Below are 16,377 nucleotides of genomic sequence, written 5' to 3' on the forward strand. Positions count from 1 at the left end.
TTGTTTGTTGTTTAGTGAATTGAGCTGTTTGATATTTAAATTCAAATATATTCATTTACTTTGCTTGAGGACCAGCAAAATTCTAAGTTGGGGAGAGTGATAAGTGTCTAATTTCAGTAATATTTAATATTAAAATATAGACACTTATGATGATTTATTGCTAGTTTACATATAAAATAATCCCTAATTTATGAATTTATATCTTTTTATATTTTTTATAATCTTTATTTGAATAAGAGTATTTTATTCCCAAATTTGGTGTTAATTGCAGATTTCCAAGGAGGATTGAAGATTTAGAGTAAAAGAGAGTAATTTGAGCCAAAAAGAGAAAGCTGGAAGGTCTCAGAATGGAAAAAATCAAAGAAAGATTGAGCCTTTTTTTATATTTTATTATTTAGCCCATTAGCCCGACATAGGAAGCAACCTAACCCTAGAAAACTAGGATAAATAGAGGGCTAGAAGCTCAACCCTAGTGTGCCAGATTGAGAGGAAAACACTATAGAGTGAATTGTAACTCAATTGGAAGAATGGAAGGTGCTAGAAGTATGCGTGGCTAATTTTATCATTTGGGATTGGAAGTAATTTGCTCAAACTCTGATGTATTGAGGTAATATCTTATATATTAATATTCAGTTCTTGATTGATTATTGGTATTGTTGTTTTACTTTTAACTTTCCGTGACAAATTGAGAATCTTAAATCTGACCGAGAGGTATTTTTAGGGTTCAGACCTAAACATCAATACTTAACATATTTGAGTGTTAGAGATAGACTTGAAATGTTAATTGCCATTAACGTCTGATTGTGATTTCTAAGTTGTTTTTATAAGTATGCGAGAGATCGATATTTAGGAAACATTCTTAAGAATTTTATATGCGAGAGATCAATATAAATGAATTTTCTACGGGCATCAATTTCAATCAAAGAACCTAATATTGACATGCTAATCAAAATACATGTGAGTGAGAGAGATGAACCTAATCCCTAATTTTCCAATTAAAGCGACTAATTCTTTGTTTTTTTCTTATTGATCATTGCCAACACACTCAATTCAACACTTTTTTATTGTTTTCTTGTTATATTTAGCGAATATTTTACTTGATAATTCGTTGTTCCTTGTGGGATCGATATCTGTCCTTAGGAACAATTATTACTTCTGAAAAACACGGTGCATTTGCCGTAAAAAGTCATCATTAAACAAACAAATATTTAAGAATAAATTTTTTTAAACTATGTATTGATAGTAAGAGGTAGATGATTAAAAATATTAAGTATACAAGTAAAAGCTTAAGACATAATTTCAAAAGTTCACTTTTTGTTATTTTTGTTGCTATTCAATGGTGGCAGTGTGATGTACGTCCAAATAAAAAAATTAAGTTTTAATTAGTATTTTGTTTAATACCATAAAAGAAAAAAAAACTTTAAATTATTGAAAAAATATAATTTTTATATAGACAGAAACTAAAGGTATAAATATTTTTACAAATTTAAGGATGGTGAAAAGGTCGGAAAAACATTTCTATGTCTAATTAACAAGTTTAATGTGTTTTGCATTAAAACTTTTATAAAATGAAAAGAAAAGATAGGAAAAACACAATAATAAAGGGATGAATTGTTTTAATTAATCCTTTCATAAATATTGTATGTCTAGTCGTCAACTAAGATTTTAGAAATGCATATACATAAAACAAATATTAATACTATCATTAACATATTTAAGTATATGAATTTTTTTAAAAAAGTTTGTTATCATCAGAACTCTAACTTTATGACCGTTATCAAAATTGTAACTTTATTCATAGACCGTCTAGTTGAGTTAATATCGTCTAGGTCTCAAAACTAGTTTGCGTATGAAGTAAGTAATTCTCAGAGACGATAATGTAGGACTTTGTAAAAGAAGTATATGACTCAATTAATTTAAATTTCTAATTTATATAATGGAAAAAATGAGTTTTTATGATGATTGGATTGGATGAATAAGAGGTTACAAGAGCGTGCAACACTCTTAATTTTGATTATGAATTCAATGGAAAATATATGTATATGATTACATCTTGTTACATCACACTCATATATTGCATTTTAGGATAAATTTTGTTTGTAATTGTTGTATAAACATTTTATGAAAATGATTTGAGGTTGTACACATCATAACGCTTTCTTCAATTTTCCCTTTGTTTAGAGAATCTTTAAATAGAGCTCGTGCATCCCATTGCTTTGTTTTCCATTGTAAGTTGTACTATTGTCTTCTCTAGATCCTTTTGGTAATGAGTCTCATTTTCCCCCCACGTGTTGTTTTCGTCGATGCTCTCACGTCTTTGACGTTTGTTATTTTGATGAGTCTTAAGAAACACTAGACCGTGCCGTCACATTCATCTCACTTGAAATTGAAAACGCTTCAAACATTCTTTTCATCTTTGTTTTCTCTTTATTCTCTACAGGCCCATCTCACCCACTCATCTTAATTATTCAATTTTTCCTTTATTTAGAGAATCGCCAATCTCAATTCTTTGAGCCACTACACCAATTTATTTTTTTTTATCTTGGACAATGCCTAAAAAACGTTGCCTAAAGTAGGAAAACCGTTGCCTTAACTTTAGACAACGCTTTAACAACACTTTTTCAGGCATGGAATAAGCAGCCATGAGCTTCGGTGTAGGCAACGTTTTTTTGCAGTCGTTGCCTTATTACAAATGTTGCCTTATACTGGTAGAATATGCAACATTTTTCGGAAAAAATTTTAGGCAACGCTTTTTCTCATAATGTTTAGGCAATTCATTTTCAGTGTTGCCTATTGTTTAGGCAACATTTTTTTAAATGTTGTCATTGGTAAAGACAACACTTATTTACATGTTGTCTATCTTGTTTTAGGCAACACTTATTTACATGTTGTTTGTCTTTTAGGCAACACATTTTTAGTGTTGCATATTGATAGATAGGTAACACATTTTCAGTGTTGCATATTGATAAAATAGGCAACGGTTTTTTTTATAATGGTTAGGCAACACTTATTTACTTGTCTGTCTTTTTAGACAATATTTATATAAATGTTGTAAGTATTTTTGGACAACACTTTTTTAATGTGAAAATTTATGAAATACATCTTAATTTATAAAATTACTCTATATGCAACATTTTCAAACTGCTTTAAAACACAATATTTATATAAATGTTGTAAGTATTTTTATTGTATACCAAAATAGTAGAAATTGAAATCATTACAACTAATTAGATTTAGGAAATCTCTCAAAATTTCTACATTTCTTCAATCGATCATAAATCTTTCTCACTAATTAAAGCGGGCGCTGGATAATGGCGACTAGGGCAACATACGGTGGAGGATGCGGGATGCGGTGGCAGCTAGGGCAACATGCGGCACGGCTGGTGCGGCACGCGGAGGAGTCTGGCGAGACGCGATTGGTGAGCTAGTTCGTGACGCGGTGGAAGCTTGTTCGTGGCGCCGCAGCTGCGGCTAAGGCAACACGCGACGTTGGTGAGCTACTTCGTGATGCAGTGACAACTGATTCGTGGCGGCACGATGACGACTAGGGCAACACGCGACGTCACTGGTGCGGCATGCGGCGTTGGTGAGTTAGTTGGTGGCGCGGTGGCAACTGGTTCGTGGTGCGGGCGCGATGAGCGTAGCAAAGTGAAGATGGGAGTTGGTCGGTGGTGTTGGGTCGCGGCGCTGGGTTTACAGTGACGAACAAAATCCACCGGCACAATGAGTGAGGAGCACAGACGTTATTGTAGTGGCAAGGAGTGAAGACGGGAAAAAAGTGAAGTGTGTAAGAGTGAAGGAGGAGCGAAAATGAAGTTTGCTGCCAAATGAGTGCGCGAAATTTTGAAACTCTAAAAAATGAATGCGTGAAATTTTTGAAACCTTAAAAAGTAACGACGTTTCCTTTCCATAACCGTCCTTATTTCTGCTGAACCTTAAAGTAACGACAGGTCCTCCCAAAAACCGTCGTTATAAATGCTTCCGTTTGCTTTATAATTACAAGTTTGACACCGTTTTTTTTAACGATGGGTTTAACTAAACCGTCTTTATATAGCGTCGTTATAGTGATATTTTGTACTAGTGCTATTTTCTTTCCTTAAAACCCGTGACATTATATGTTCTATATCCCCCTCATTCAAATATGGTTTTGTTGCTTAAGCACGAATTTCACAATTGCTTCTAAACTCTTAACCTTTTAAGTCACAGAGTTCACTCCAATAGCATACCCTTTATGGATAGCGGCAATTTTTTGTTGCTTAATCAGTTGCCTAATAAGAATTAACTATTAATTATATACGCTAATTATAAGAAATATTGTAATTCCAAAATATGCAACTGAGACATAGAAGATAAATCTGCAATTCTAAATTATAATCCTTAATTCTCTTATAAAAAAATTATTATAATACTTAATATATATGTGTCTATTTCGTTACATTTGAGTAAGAATTTTGTATAAAAAAGGAATTGAAATAAAGATATAAGATGAATATTAATTTTAAAATAAAGATAACACTAAAAAAAATCATCAAATAGAAGCCAACTTTTAGAAACTAAAATAATTAGTTGCAATAGTAACTAAATTAGAAACTATTTTAGAAACTAAAAAAAATATTGGTTTCTAAATTAGTTTTTCTATTATTGTTAGATAGTTTTTAAATTAGTATCTAATTAGCTACCAAGGTTTTAACTACCAATTATTTAGATTCTAAATTTGGTAGCAAAAACTTTGGTTGCTAATTAGATACCAATTTAGAAACCATTTAACAATAATAAAAACTAATTTAGAAACCAAAAATTTATTTAGTCCCTAAAATAGTCTCTAATTTAGTCACTATAACAACTAATTATTTTTGGTCTCTAAAATTGATTTCTATTTTATGATTTTTCTTGTAGTGTAAAAGATAATGAAGATTAATTAAAATAAAATTTATTAGAAAATTATGAGACTGAGTTTCAAACAAAAAAACTCTTATTTAGTTAAATATACTTATTCAAATTTCTACTTAATTCTCTTTTAATACTGGATTAATTTAAAAATGATTTTCAATCCTCTCACATTTTGGATCCTAATTAAAATGACACTTATTAAAAAATATTAAAATACAATTTAACTTAAATTTAAATATTGTTAATTCCAACCAAACACTTAAACTAGAATTGTAAAGACAAATTCAATTAAATTTATTTACTTAAGTATTTAAAAATAAATCAATTTTTAAGTCAATCTTTCATATTATTATCATAAGTTTGGCAAAGAAATTTATTATCACCAATTAGTATAAATTATACTTTTAAATTATTGATATGTATAACTTATTTTTATTCCACTTATGATATTATACTATAAGTATATGCTCATATGTTAGAGTTCTTTAAAGATTGAAAACAAAAAAAAAAATATAAAAAGGTGATTACACTATTTTTTTTAAAAGGATTCTTTTCTTACAATCTTGGAAATAACAAATTTAAAAAAGCGCAAATCTAACACTGTGAGACTACATTTAAAATTATTAGATATCTTGTATTTTCATATTACAATGTGATAATTCAAAATAAACAAGAATATTTTATAAAAAAAAATTCAAGACAAAAGCATAACTAAAATAACAAAATTTTGAAATATATTTTTTAAAAATAAAAACAAGTTAGCATGATTTATGGTAAAATCATTTCCCAGCAGGAGGATATAAAAATAAAATTTAACGATCATACATGTGTCCAATTTTTTCAAATTGAGCATACCAATATGAATGTCTAATAAGAGCAATGATATATGGACAACTTGCTTCACTATACAACTCTTTATTTATGATATAAAAAAAAAGGTATTTTTGTCATTTCATACAAAAGTTGAAATTTTAAGTAAAGAAAGAGAGTTGTACAGTGGAGCAAGGTTGTCATTGTATCATTTTTCCGTCTAATTATTTTAACATTTTACATTTTGCTTATATTTTTATTAAGGACATTTTTTTATTTTTTTAAATTTTTTTATTATAAATATTAATATTTTGTTGTGGGTGTAAAATGTAGCAAGGTGTCAAAATATTATTACCCTTTCTCCTTAGAAAATGATTTTTTGACATCCATTGCTCCACCCTACACCCCATTAAATATTAATATTTTAATTATTTTTAATTTTTTTAATTTTAAAAATTATTTTAATATTTTATATTTTGCTTATATTTTTATTAAGGACATTTTTTATTTTTTTAATTATAAATATTAATATTTTGTTATGAGTGTAAAAGGATAAGTCAAATATAATTTCCCCTTTCACCTCGTCTCCTCATTAGTCCATTGCAAACCTTACTGTCACATTCTTGGGTATGCTAAGACATTCTATTTGCTCTTCAATAGTTATCATGATAAGACATCACATACTCACATTAATGATAGCAATAGTCAAGAAAATGCATACTGTTCTGAAGTAGGTTTTGGACAAAATATTACGTTATCTCTCTACTCTTAAATCCAATCCATAGATTGAAACTGTGATGACATTAGCTCTATATTGAGTGAAATAGACAACTTAATGTCTCAACTCACGACATGTTAGAAAGAAATGAAAAAATGGGATTATATATAAACTTTTTTTTATCAATAACAAAAAAAATAAATAAATAAAAACCATTTCAGACTTATTTAATAATAGGACAGTTTAATGTTTAACTACAAATAGGTTATGTATGAATAACTTAAGATAACTTCAAACACAACAACAAACATTTGTGTTACATTGATACCAAAAGAAAAGTGACATAGGATGAAGCATTAAAAGTCACACACACAATAATCGAAACTTAGATTTTGTAGAGAAGACGCAGAGCTCGTATGAATTGGAACACAGCAAAAATGAGCACAGCAATTCCCACCACAGTGGAACTTGCTCTCCAAAGGTCCCTAAAGTACACCAACCTCAACGATGCCATGGTGTGGTACCATTTGTTCTTGTAATGCTGGTTCAGATCATTTATGGTCTCAAAGTAGCATGTTGATGAGTTTGTCACCACATGTTTGCACAAACCATTGACAAGAGATGCCACGTCCTTGTGACTCCCCAACTCATGCACAATCACTTCCTTCTCAACCAGCAACTCCACATCAAGCTGAGTGTGGATAAGAGAGTCAATAAGAGACACATAGTTGCAAATGTAAGTCTCCTCAGGATAGTGGCACTGCTCAAAGGCAATCAGGTTCCTTAACAGACATTCAGTGTTGTGATCCACCTTCAACTGGGGTATCCTAAAACGTGCCTTGAAGTGGTTCATGCATTGCAAAAAACCTAAACAGAGACACAAACTCAGAATTTGTTTCTTCTCAAAGGTTATGTCTAGTAGCTTTCTCTTCCCATCACCTTTCTCGAAGTACACTCCTGAGTCTTGCAACTTTGTTGCGGTTCTTAGAATATGAGAAGCTTCCTTTTGTTGTTTCTTAGTGGGAAGGTAAGAGAACCTTATCAGATCAGTGAAGTGTGCATGATTACCTTCGCTCTTTGGTTTACAAGTTTCCTTGGAGCTGCAGATTAGGCCATTTTCAACAGAAGAAGACACGTGAGGGTCATAGAATTCGAAGTACTTTAAGGCTAGATTAACAAAGCTAATGTGGTGTTCCTTGCATTGGTTATGTAGGACAACCGTTTCATAGAGTTCCACAAGCACAAAAAAGGGTATTTGATTCTCCAGAAGGATCAAGTCCCTAGCGATGTTCCTGGCGAGGCAGAACTGTTTCATGATGAGATCATCACGCTTTTGCTCGTGCGTAGAACTCTGTGATTTCAACTCATAGTTTCTCAAGAAAAGCTCCATGATGAACACAGCATCCAACAGCATCATGTCCACGAATTTCTCTGTGGGCAATTTGTCAGTGAACTTCTCCAAATAGCATCGTCGAATGTCTTGTTCTTTATCCTCGAGGTAGTGTTTGTAGCTCTGCATGAATGGTTCGTTTGACACACGATTCCAGAAGAATTTCATGTATCTTAGCTTGTATTCTTGCATTGTCTCGAGTCCTTGTTTTCCGAGGTGAATTGGGCCTATTGAGATGCACTCAGGAGTGTAAGCATCCTTGTTCACTTCTCGGAGATTGCTACGGTCAGACAACCTTAGCTCTTCTGGGACTCCAATGTCGATCACGTGCTTCACCATCTCAGCAAATTTGGGTTGAGATGAGGAAGAAGCAACATCATGCACCATTGTTGCACCAACCAGTTTCAACTTCCTTTAATTGTGCAGGAACATGACTTTAGTATGAAGGAACAAGAATTCAAGTTCCAAACCATTATCGTACAGTGAAAGTCCTTTTGTTTTCAATTAAAGTTTTCAACCACAAAGCATATACGGCAACACCAATTCGTAAATGACTCCACCTAACATATTAACTAACCTTGTATATAGGTTTAGAAATAAATATACATTCCTTAAAGATAAGTTTAAAATTAAATGATGTGAAAAAATATTAAAATAATAATATTGAAAATTATAATGTGTGATATAAAAAATAAACTGGTCAATATATCATTACCCAAAAATCAAAGGATTAAAAAGGAAAATCATATTTCCACCACCACAGATTTTAAAAAACTTGTTTTAATAATAAAATATTATATTCATACTATACTTTAATAAATAAATATAGTGTTACTTTGACAATGTTGTATCATATATTATATTATATCTGAATTGAGAAATTGTGTGATTTTACAGTTATAAACGGATTTATTTTCACTATTTTCTCAAAGAAAAATTTCTATTTGTAATATAGTATAAAGGTTGTAAATAGTATTTTATATTGTAAATAAATTTTAAAATAAAATAATATTATATTATACTGTAAAGAGTTGTATAAAATATAATCTCAAGCTAAAAAAATAAAATATTTATATATTTTATTGAAACAAACTTATTTTAACACTTTATAATTATTTTATGGTTACACTTTTTTGGACAACCTGTATTATTTAGTTTCCAGTGTTATATTATACATCCTAGAAGCAAGTTTCATAAGAAAATAAATGGAAAATATTACATATTGAAAGACACTATATTATATTATAATCATATTATATTATAATTGTCATCTGGTTAATACAATTTCAAAATCGATTTACTTTAATTAAATTTATTTTTCTTTTTAATTGTAATTTGATGCATAATTATTAATATATAAGTATGAAAGAGTGTTGCAGTAAGAAAACAAAGACAGTAAAACGAGTTTTATATAAAATTTATTTTGAATGCACTTTATTGACATATCTTTGTTTCATGTGACATCTTTTTCACGTGGCAAAATCTAATTTTGCATATATTTGACATCTAAGAATTATACATAGAACAAATCACATTCAAGATACAGAAACAAACATTATAATACTCACTCAAAGTATGTAACCATGGCTCTTTTCAACCTTAGTTGAAAAACCTGCAATATTTTCATTTTTCTCATACCAACATATCTGAGATGAAATGGTTGAAAACCATTCTGAAAACAAACATAATTTTCCTAAGAGGCTTCTTAGTGAAAAAGAAAGTAGTTTAGCAGACTTCAACCCCAGCCAGTATCTAAAGAAATCACAAAAAGTGAGGTGTGTTGCAACAAATAGCTAATGAATTATGTTTCTGAGAGAACTAGCAAATTCAGAACATGTAACAAATCAGCAAAGAGATATGAGGAAATCAGTAGATACCATGATTAAAACACCAAAATGGACACAAAAAAAGGATATAGTTTGAGAAATTGAGAATGGATACAGAACCTGTTAGTGGAGAGAAATTGGAGCTTTTGTTTCCCTTCAATAGTAGTTGTGACAGTGTCACTCCTTCTCTCTCACTTTATGTTGCCCAAAGGTATAGAGTTTCACTACAAAGACTTCATGCAACTTTATTGACTTTATGAGTGAGACAAGTCTTGGCTGAATTTTTTAGGGAAAAAGTATTTAAAAATAAAATCCCAATGGAAAAAAAATCCCAAACTGGACTGCTTTTGGGTTAATTTCCCACAGTACAATTGTCAATGAGTGTGACTCTGCTATTGAATCATAATAAAACTCTACGACATCATCATTAAAAAAATAAAATAAAATAAAAATAAAATAAAATAAAAATATATATATATATATATATTTTGTTGATAAAAACGACGTGAATGAACTAAAATCGATGCTTAAAACGTTAGATTTGTGATGATCAACCATCGAACGAAAAAGTTGCGAAGCAAAGTGATATTTCCGTCGATCACCGTAAGCGACTCACATTACGTGGATCAAATCGACAAAAACCGAACAGTTGGTCAGACTGACATAAAAACAACCTAATATGTGACACAGATGTAAGAAAAACGTGTATGCGTCGATTTATGGTCAACAAAATTAAATTAATGAGTTACTAAATAAAAACTAAATTTAGATACAACAAATAATTAGTTACTATATTGATTAAATTAAATATTATTTTATAAATTAAAAAATTATGAGTATTTAAAATGATTTTTATTATTAAAAATATTTATAAAAGGTTTCTAAATTGTTATTTAAACTAGTTATTAATGTTTTATCTACTAATATTTTATATTCTAAATTAGTTTTTAAAAAAATAAAAATTAATAAATATTAAAATCTTAATAACTAATAATTACATACCAATTTATAAACTATATTATAAATTTTTATTAATAATAGAAACTATTTTACAGATAATAATATTTTAGTTTAAAGATAATCTTTAAACTAATAATTAAAAAGGAGAAAAAGTAGTGATAAGCACTGGTTTTTAAAATATCTTAATTGGTAAAATTATTTGAAGTGATATTTATAGATAGTGTGATAGGAATTTTGGAGTTTTCATCTAACATGCTAAGTCATTACCGTTAAAGTCCTTTCTTTTCAATTAAAGTTTTCAACCACAAAGCATCTACGGCAACACGAATTTGTAAATGACTCCACCTAACATTATATCATGTTCTCTTATTTATATAATCATAATAAATGTTTTTGTTTTACTAGAAATAAATGTTTCATATTTGTCAAATTTCAGTGAAAAGAATAGTATGCATTTTTATTTCATAACCAAAAGAATATATTATCAAACTTACACCTTTCCATCCCATTATCATCCCTAATTAGGAGGTGATGGAGTATATTTTGAATTATATTTATCTTAATCAAATTTATTGAACATTTTAAAGGATTTCTATTTGTAATTTGCTAAGATATTAACTAACCTATATTAATATAAAAGATTAAAAAGGAAAATTATACTTACACCACCACCATTTTAAAAAACTTGTTTTAATAATTAAATATTATAATTTTTGCAAGTGATAAAAAAACCTTTTCAAGGACGATCAAGCCTGGACTGTCACAAATTAATATTTTCTTCATGATTTATATCATTATTAACTTGTATTAAATTGATAGAACTGACACTACAAGAAAAAAAGTTTTTAACGTTCGTTAATTTCCAAAGATTTATTTTAAAACCTCCACAAAATAACGAAGGTTTTTTTAACCTTTGTTAATTTACAAAGGTTTATTTTAAAACCTCCATAAAATAACAAAGATTTTTTTAACCTTCGTTAATTTCCAAAGGTTTATTTTAAAACCTTCGTTAAATTCTAAATATTTATTCTAAAATCTCATCAAAATAATAGAGTTTTTTAATTTTTTTTAAGTGTCAAAAATTTATTGTAAAACATCAATAAAATATATTTTCTCAATTCTTAATAAATAGATATAATTAAATTTTTTAGTGAGTTTAGCCTAAACTGGTATACATATTTAAATATGCTTTGAACTTAGGTCTTAGAGGTTGATTCATTAATTGAAGTTAGAAGGCACTTCATTAATTGAAATTATTATTTAATTCTTAAAGATTGTTTTTATGAATTTCAATAAGTAAAAATAAGTTGTGTGTGAAGTGACATTAACTTATCACATATATACATCATCATAATTTATTTTTTGGTTACATTTGCAGTATCAAATTTTGAAGAATCATACACTGGAAACTATTCATTATAATAATATTAATAATAATATTTATAATAATATTAATAATAATATTTATAATAATATTAATAATAATATTTATAATAATATTAATAATAATATTTATAATAATATTAATAATAATATTTATAATAATATTAATAATAATATTTATACTAATATTTATACTAATATTAATAATAATATTAATAATATTAATAATAATATTTATAATAATATTAATAATAATAATAGTAATAATATTAATAATATGAATAATATTAATAAATATTAATTATAATAATAATATTAATAATATGAATATAATATTAATTATAATAATAATATTAATAATATGAATATAATATTAATTATAATAATAATATTAATAATAATGTTAATATAATATTAATATGTATAAATTATGTTAATAATAATAAGTAAAATAAAAATGATAATATGACCAAAGAACTTCTATGGTCTAGTGGTTAACCCTTTCTTGGTTATTGGAAGGACTTGGGTTCAAATCTTGGTTGATGTGTTTTCTTTGCAATATTAATTGTGGGTGCTTGGGTTTTTTTTTTACGGAGGTTGTGAAACCTATGGTATTTAATGGAGGGAAACACGTTCCCCAGGGATGGTTTAGCGAGGGAAACCGCAACCCAGGGTAAACCACTTAATGGAAGTTTTAACCTTTGGTAATGTAAAAATAAACCCTCGTTAAAACCATTTTTTCTTGTAGTGTGAACTCTGATTTATAGGAGCATATATGTGATACAAACCATGATAAAGATCAATTTGATCTATCATCTTCAATAAATTCTTCTTTTGAATCGGGCAAGCATCATGTAAGAAAACTATTTGACAATTTAAAGATAATGTGAGTTTTTGAACATAGATGATATTTAAAGACAATTGTTGTATTTTATAAAACATTGTAAAGGACAAAATCTAAAGAAAGATTAATGGTTCTAGCATAGTAAGCATTAACATGTGTAGTATTTGAAAGATTTATGCACAACACTTTAATCTCAATCTCACACAATATTCCCATGATCTTGAAGCATTTCTGTGGACAAGCATCCAGTAGATGTTGATCTTCAAAAATGCTCCATAAAGAATCTATTCTTACAGTCACACTTTGGCAATCATGAAAAACAGAAAAAAAATTTCTTGTTGGGATTGTACCATTTCAAGTTGTACAATCTAGAATTTTGGATCCAAAAACACTTTCTAGATTGTAGAATACATAATGCATCAAGCTAGATACTATCCGGAAGGTTTTTTTTTTAAAATCTAATATTAGTTTTCTGATTGTATGATCCAGAATGTGTATTTTTTTAAACGTATTTTGGATAGTACAATCCAGAACATATTCCCAAATTTAGAAAAGCCTTGTCAATTTCATAATGTAATTTTTAAACGTATTCTGAATTGTACAATCTAAAGTGTATTCCTGAATGTAAACAAGCTTTCCAAATTATGTAATTTAAAATATGTTTTTTTAAAATATATATTTCAGATTGTATAATCCAGAGTGTATTAGATCCACAAAAGTCTTCCAGATTGTGCAATCTAGAGTACAAAATCTATTTGAGATTGTACAATCCATAATAGAATTTTGTAGTCTATATTATGTAATCTTCATATTTCACAATCTAGAATTGAAAAAAAAAACATGGATTCAGAAGGGTATTTTTGGGATTTACATAATTATAGGGGTAAAAGAAGAAATTATCATAGTGCTAAAAGGAAGCGTGAATAGAGTTTAATTAAAGGCAATTTCTTCCTGCATTCCTACATTTTTCTTCCTGCACACCCACAATGAATGTCCCTATTATTTTTTCAAAACCCTAAAACCCTTAAACCTAAACTGTTCTTTTTCTTCTCTGTTTGCTTCTCAGCCGCGTCGTTCCATTCCTCTTTTTCAGAGGAGCATCGTTCCATTGTCTCTCCATGGACCCCATTGCTCTATTAGCAGCACGATTCCATCTGGCGTTTCTGTTGGTGGTTTAGGGTTGTGGCTCGGAAACTTGCTGGGAGAAGAGTAGTTTCTCTTGAAGGTAAGTAAATTTTTTGTTCTTTCAAATCTGCAGTTCCACAATACAGTCGATAGTTTTACGGAATAAGAAATCCGTATTTATTTTTTGCATTCTGGTAAAATTTTGGATTGACACTTCAGGTAAAATTTTGGATTGGCACGTCTGGTAACCTCCCGAACTAGTGCTTCTGGTAACCTCCCGAACTAGTGCTTCTGGTAGTACATGAATGACAGTATTAATAAAAAAAATTGTGTCACTCCCTAGTTTTGAAAAAACTATGATCCAACAATGTGTGAAATTAAAAGAAAAATAAATAAAAGCTAGGGTTCATGCAAAAATGGATTAAATGGGAAACACATTCAATGTCCATAACAAGCACATACATGTTGCGATTTAAGGGAGAAAAGCTACATAGTTGAATGAAGAAACCTCAACTAATATGCAAATTGATGGTAATACAAAATACTCTTTTCACTAATGCCAGCAAAATTTGGTTATTTTATGTTACCTAATCCATTATCATCACAAAGCCAATCAAAGTTGCAAATATTATTTTTAATTATTGGAATTCAAACTTTTGAAATTTAAATTCAGGAAATTTTATTCTAAATCATTAGAAAATAAATAAGAAAAGGTGGTAGATTGATGAGTTATTGATTTTATAATATATGGGTTGTCTCTTTGATGAACTATGAGTAAATAAAATGTAAAACATTAATGTATTCTGATTCAGAAATCCATAACTTAAAAAAAAGCATTTTGGATTTAGAAATCCATAACTGAAAAAAATCATTTCGGATTCAGAAATCCATAACTGAAAAAAAAACATTCCAGATCCACCAATCCGTAATAGAAATTAGGCTTCTGGATTCGGTAATCCAGAAATCAACAATTTATGCAAATTTTGTTTCTGGAACACCCCGTTATCGAGAAAACAACACGATTCACTTCCGAATTGATGAATCCGTAGCACACTCCCAGATCCCGATTTCTGGTAACCCAAAAAACTCCAGCTTTTTCAAATAAAAGGTGAAGGTCAGTTTCGGGATTTGCAATATTATAGGGGTGCAGAAAGAAAAATGTAAGGGTCCAGAAAGAAGAAGCCTTAATTAAATTAGTGTTTGATTTTGTTAGGGTCAAAAAGCAAAAATGCAGGGTCATGTTCCAAATGCAACAACAGAAGGGGAAAATGAAAAGAAGAAAAAAATTGATATTAAGAAAAAATTAAAATAAAATTAATAACTGATATTCTACATAAGTAATAATGGAAGCTGTGTGGCCCCCACAAGATATATATCAATGTCATGTGTAGAAGGACTATAAAATTTGACTAATTTTGACACAAAAAGTCATAAAGCCTTAATTTCGAACTCTTCATATTGTGTCCAAATTTGACTAAATTAAAAGAATCTCCTGTATTATTTCTAATAAAGCAGATAACATTATTTTATGTTTTTCTCTTAAAAAATAACTCGTGTATTTTTTTATCTTTTAATTTTGATCTAATTCTTTTCAATAAAATTACACATATTACTTCAAATGTTCATCTTTTACTTTATATTTTTTTAAATTTGGCCTGAATTAATTTTGTATAGTTTTTCTATAATTTTAGTATTCTAAAATGTACCATCTTACCTCTACAAAAAAAAAAACATACAAAAGTTTCCTTTAATAAGGAATCGAACTAAAATTTTATATATTAACTATATTCTTTAAAATATGCCCAATCTTTTTCTTACATAAAATCAAATATATTATTATTTTATTTTAAAATTTTGTTTATATTAATTTGATTAAAAAGACATAATACTTTATTATTAAAAGGGGTTATAAAGTGGAAGTGAGAGAAAAAAAAAAACTAGTGTCAAATAAACTGTTTCCTTAAACTATTTCACCCATGATAAAGTTGGAAATGTTATTCATTTTCCTATTTAAAGTATTAAAGTATAGTGTTAAAGTTTTATATAAATTATAGTAATTTAATTTTATTTAATACTTTTTTTACTTTTAATTTTCCAAACATTATTGACTCTCTGGTTGGTACAACAGCAAAGAAAATGAAAAAAAAAAACAGAAAATCAAAGTATTATAGTTTAATCTAAGATCAAATGAAGAAAAAGCCTTAGATTTTTACTTTCAAAGTAAAGCTTTATCTCCTTTTAATTTCAGTCGCTATAAAAAAATCATCAATATTATGTTTTCCATACTTTAAAGTCCTCAATCATATATTTAGATAATAGTTTGAACAAGCTACCAAACAAAAACATGCATTCATAATTTTATAAAGTGGCATGAAGTCTTCATCAGTTTCTACTTGGTCAACATTCTTTTTTTTATTAACAATAATAAATA

At 28.4% G+C, this 16,377-nt stretch overlaps 1 protein-coding gene across 1 annotated transcript; it reads right to left on the reverse strand.

Annotated features, from left to right (window-relative positions):
* Nucleotides 1–6,617: 6,617 nt before the first annotated feature.
* On the reverse strand, nucleotides 6,618–9,862 carry LOC137819663 (UPF0481 protein At3g47200-like). Its single transcript, XM_068623564.1, has 2 exons — nucleotides 9,755–9,862; nucleotides 6,618–8,220 (listed from the first exon to the last, which is right to left on the reverse strand). The coding sequence occupies exon 2, from the start codon at nucleotides 8,193–8,195 to the stop codon at nucleotides 6,804–6,806; it is 1,392 nt and encodes a 463-aa protein (XP_068479665.1). The 5' UTR covers nucleotides 8,196–8,220; nucleotides 9,755–9,862; the 3' UTR covers nucleotides 6,618–6,803.
* Between the last annotated feature and the right edge of the window lie 6,515 nt (nucleotides 9,863–16,377).

This window comes from Phaseolus vulgaris, chromosome 10, assembly GCF_000499845.2.
Source record: "Phaseolus vulgaris cultivar G19833 chromosome 10, P. vulgaris v2.0, whole genome shotgun sequence".
Lineage (NCBI taxonomy): Eukaryota > Viridiplantae > Streptophyta > Magnoliopsida > Fabales > Fabaceae > Phaseolus > Phaseolus vulgaris.

Coding starts and splice junctions, on each gene's coding strand:
- LOC137819663 (XM_068623564.1), bottom strand. CDS start 8,195: ATGGTGCATGATGTTGCTTCTTCCTCATCTCAACCCAAATTTGCTGAG.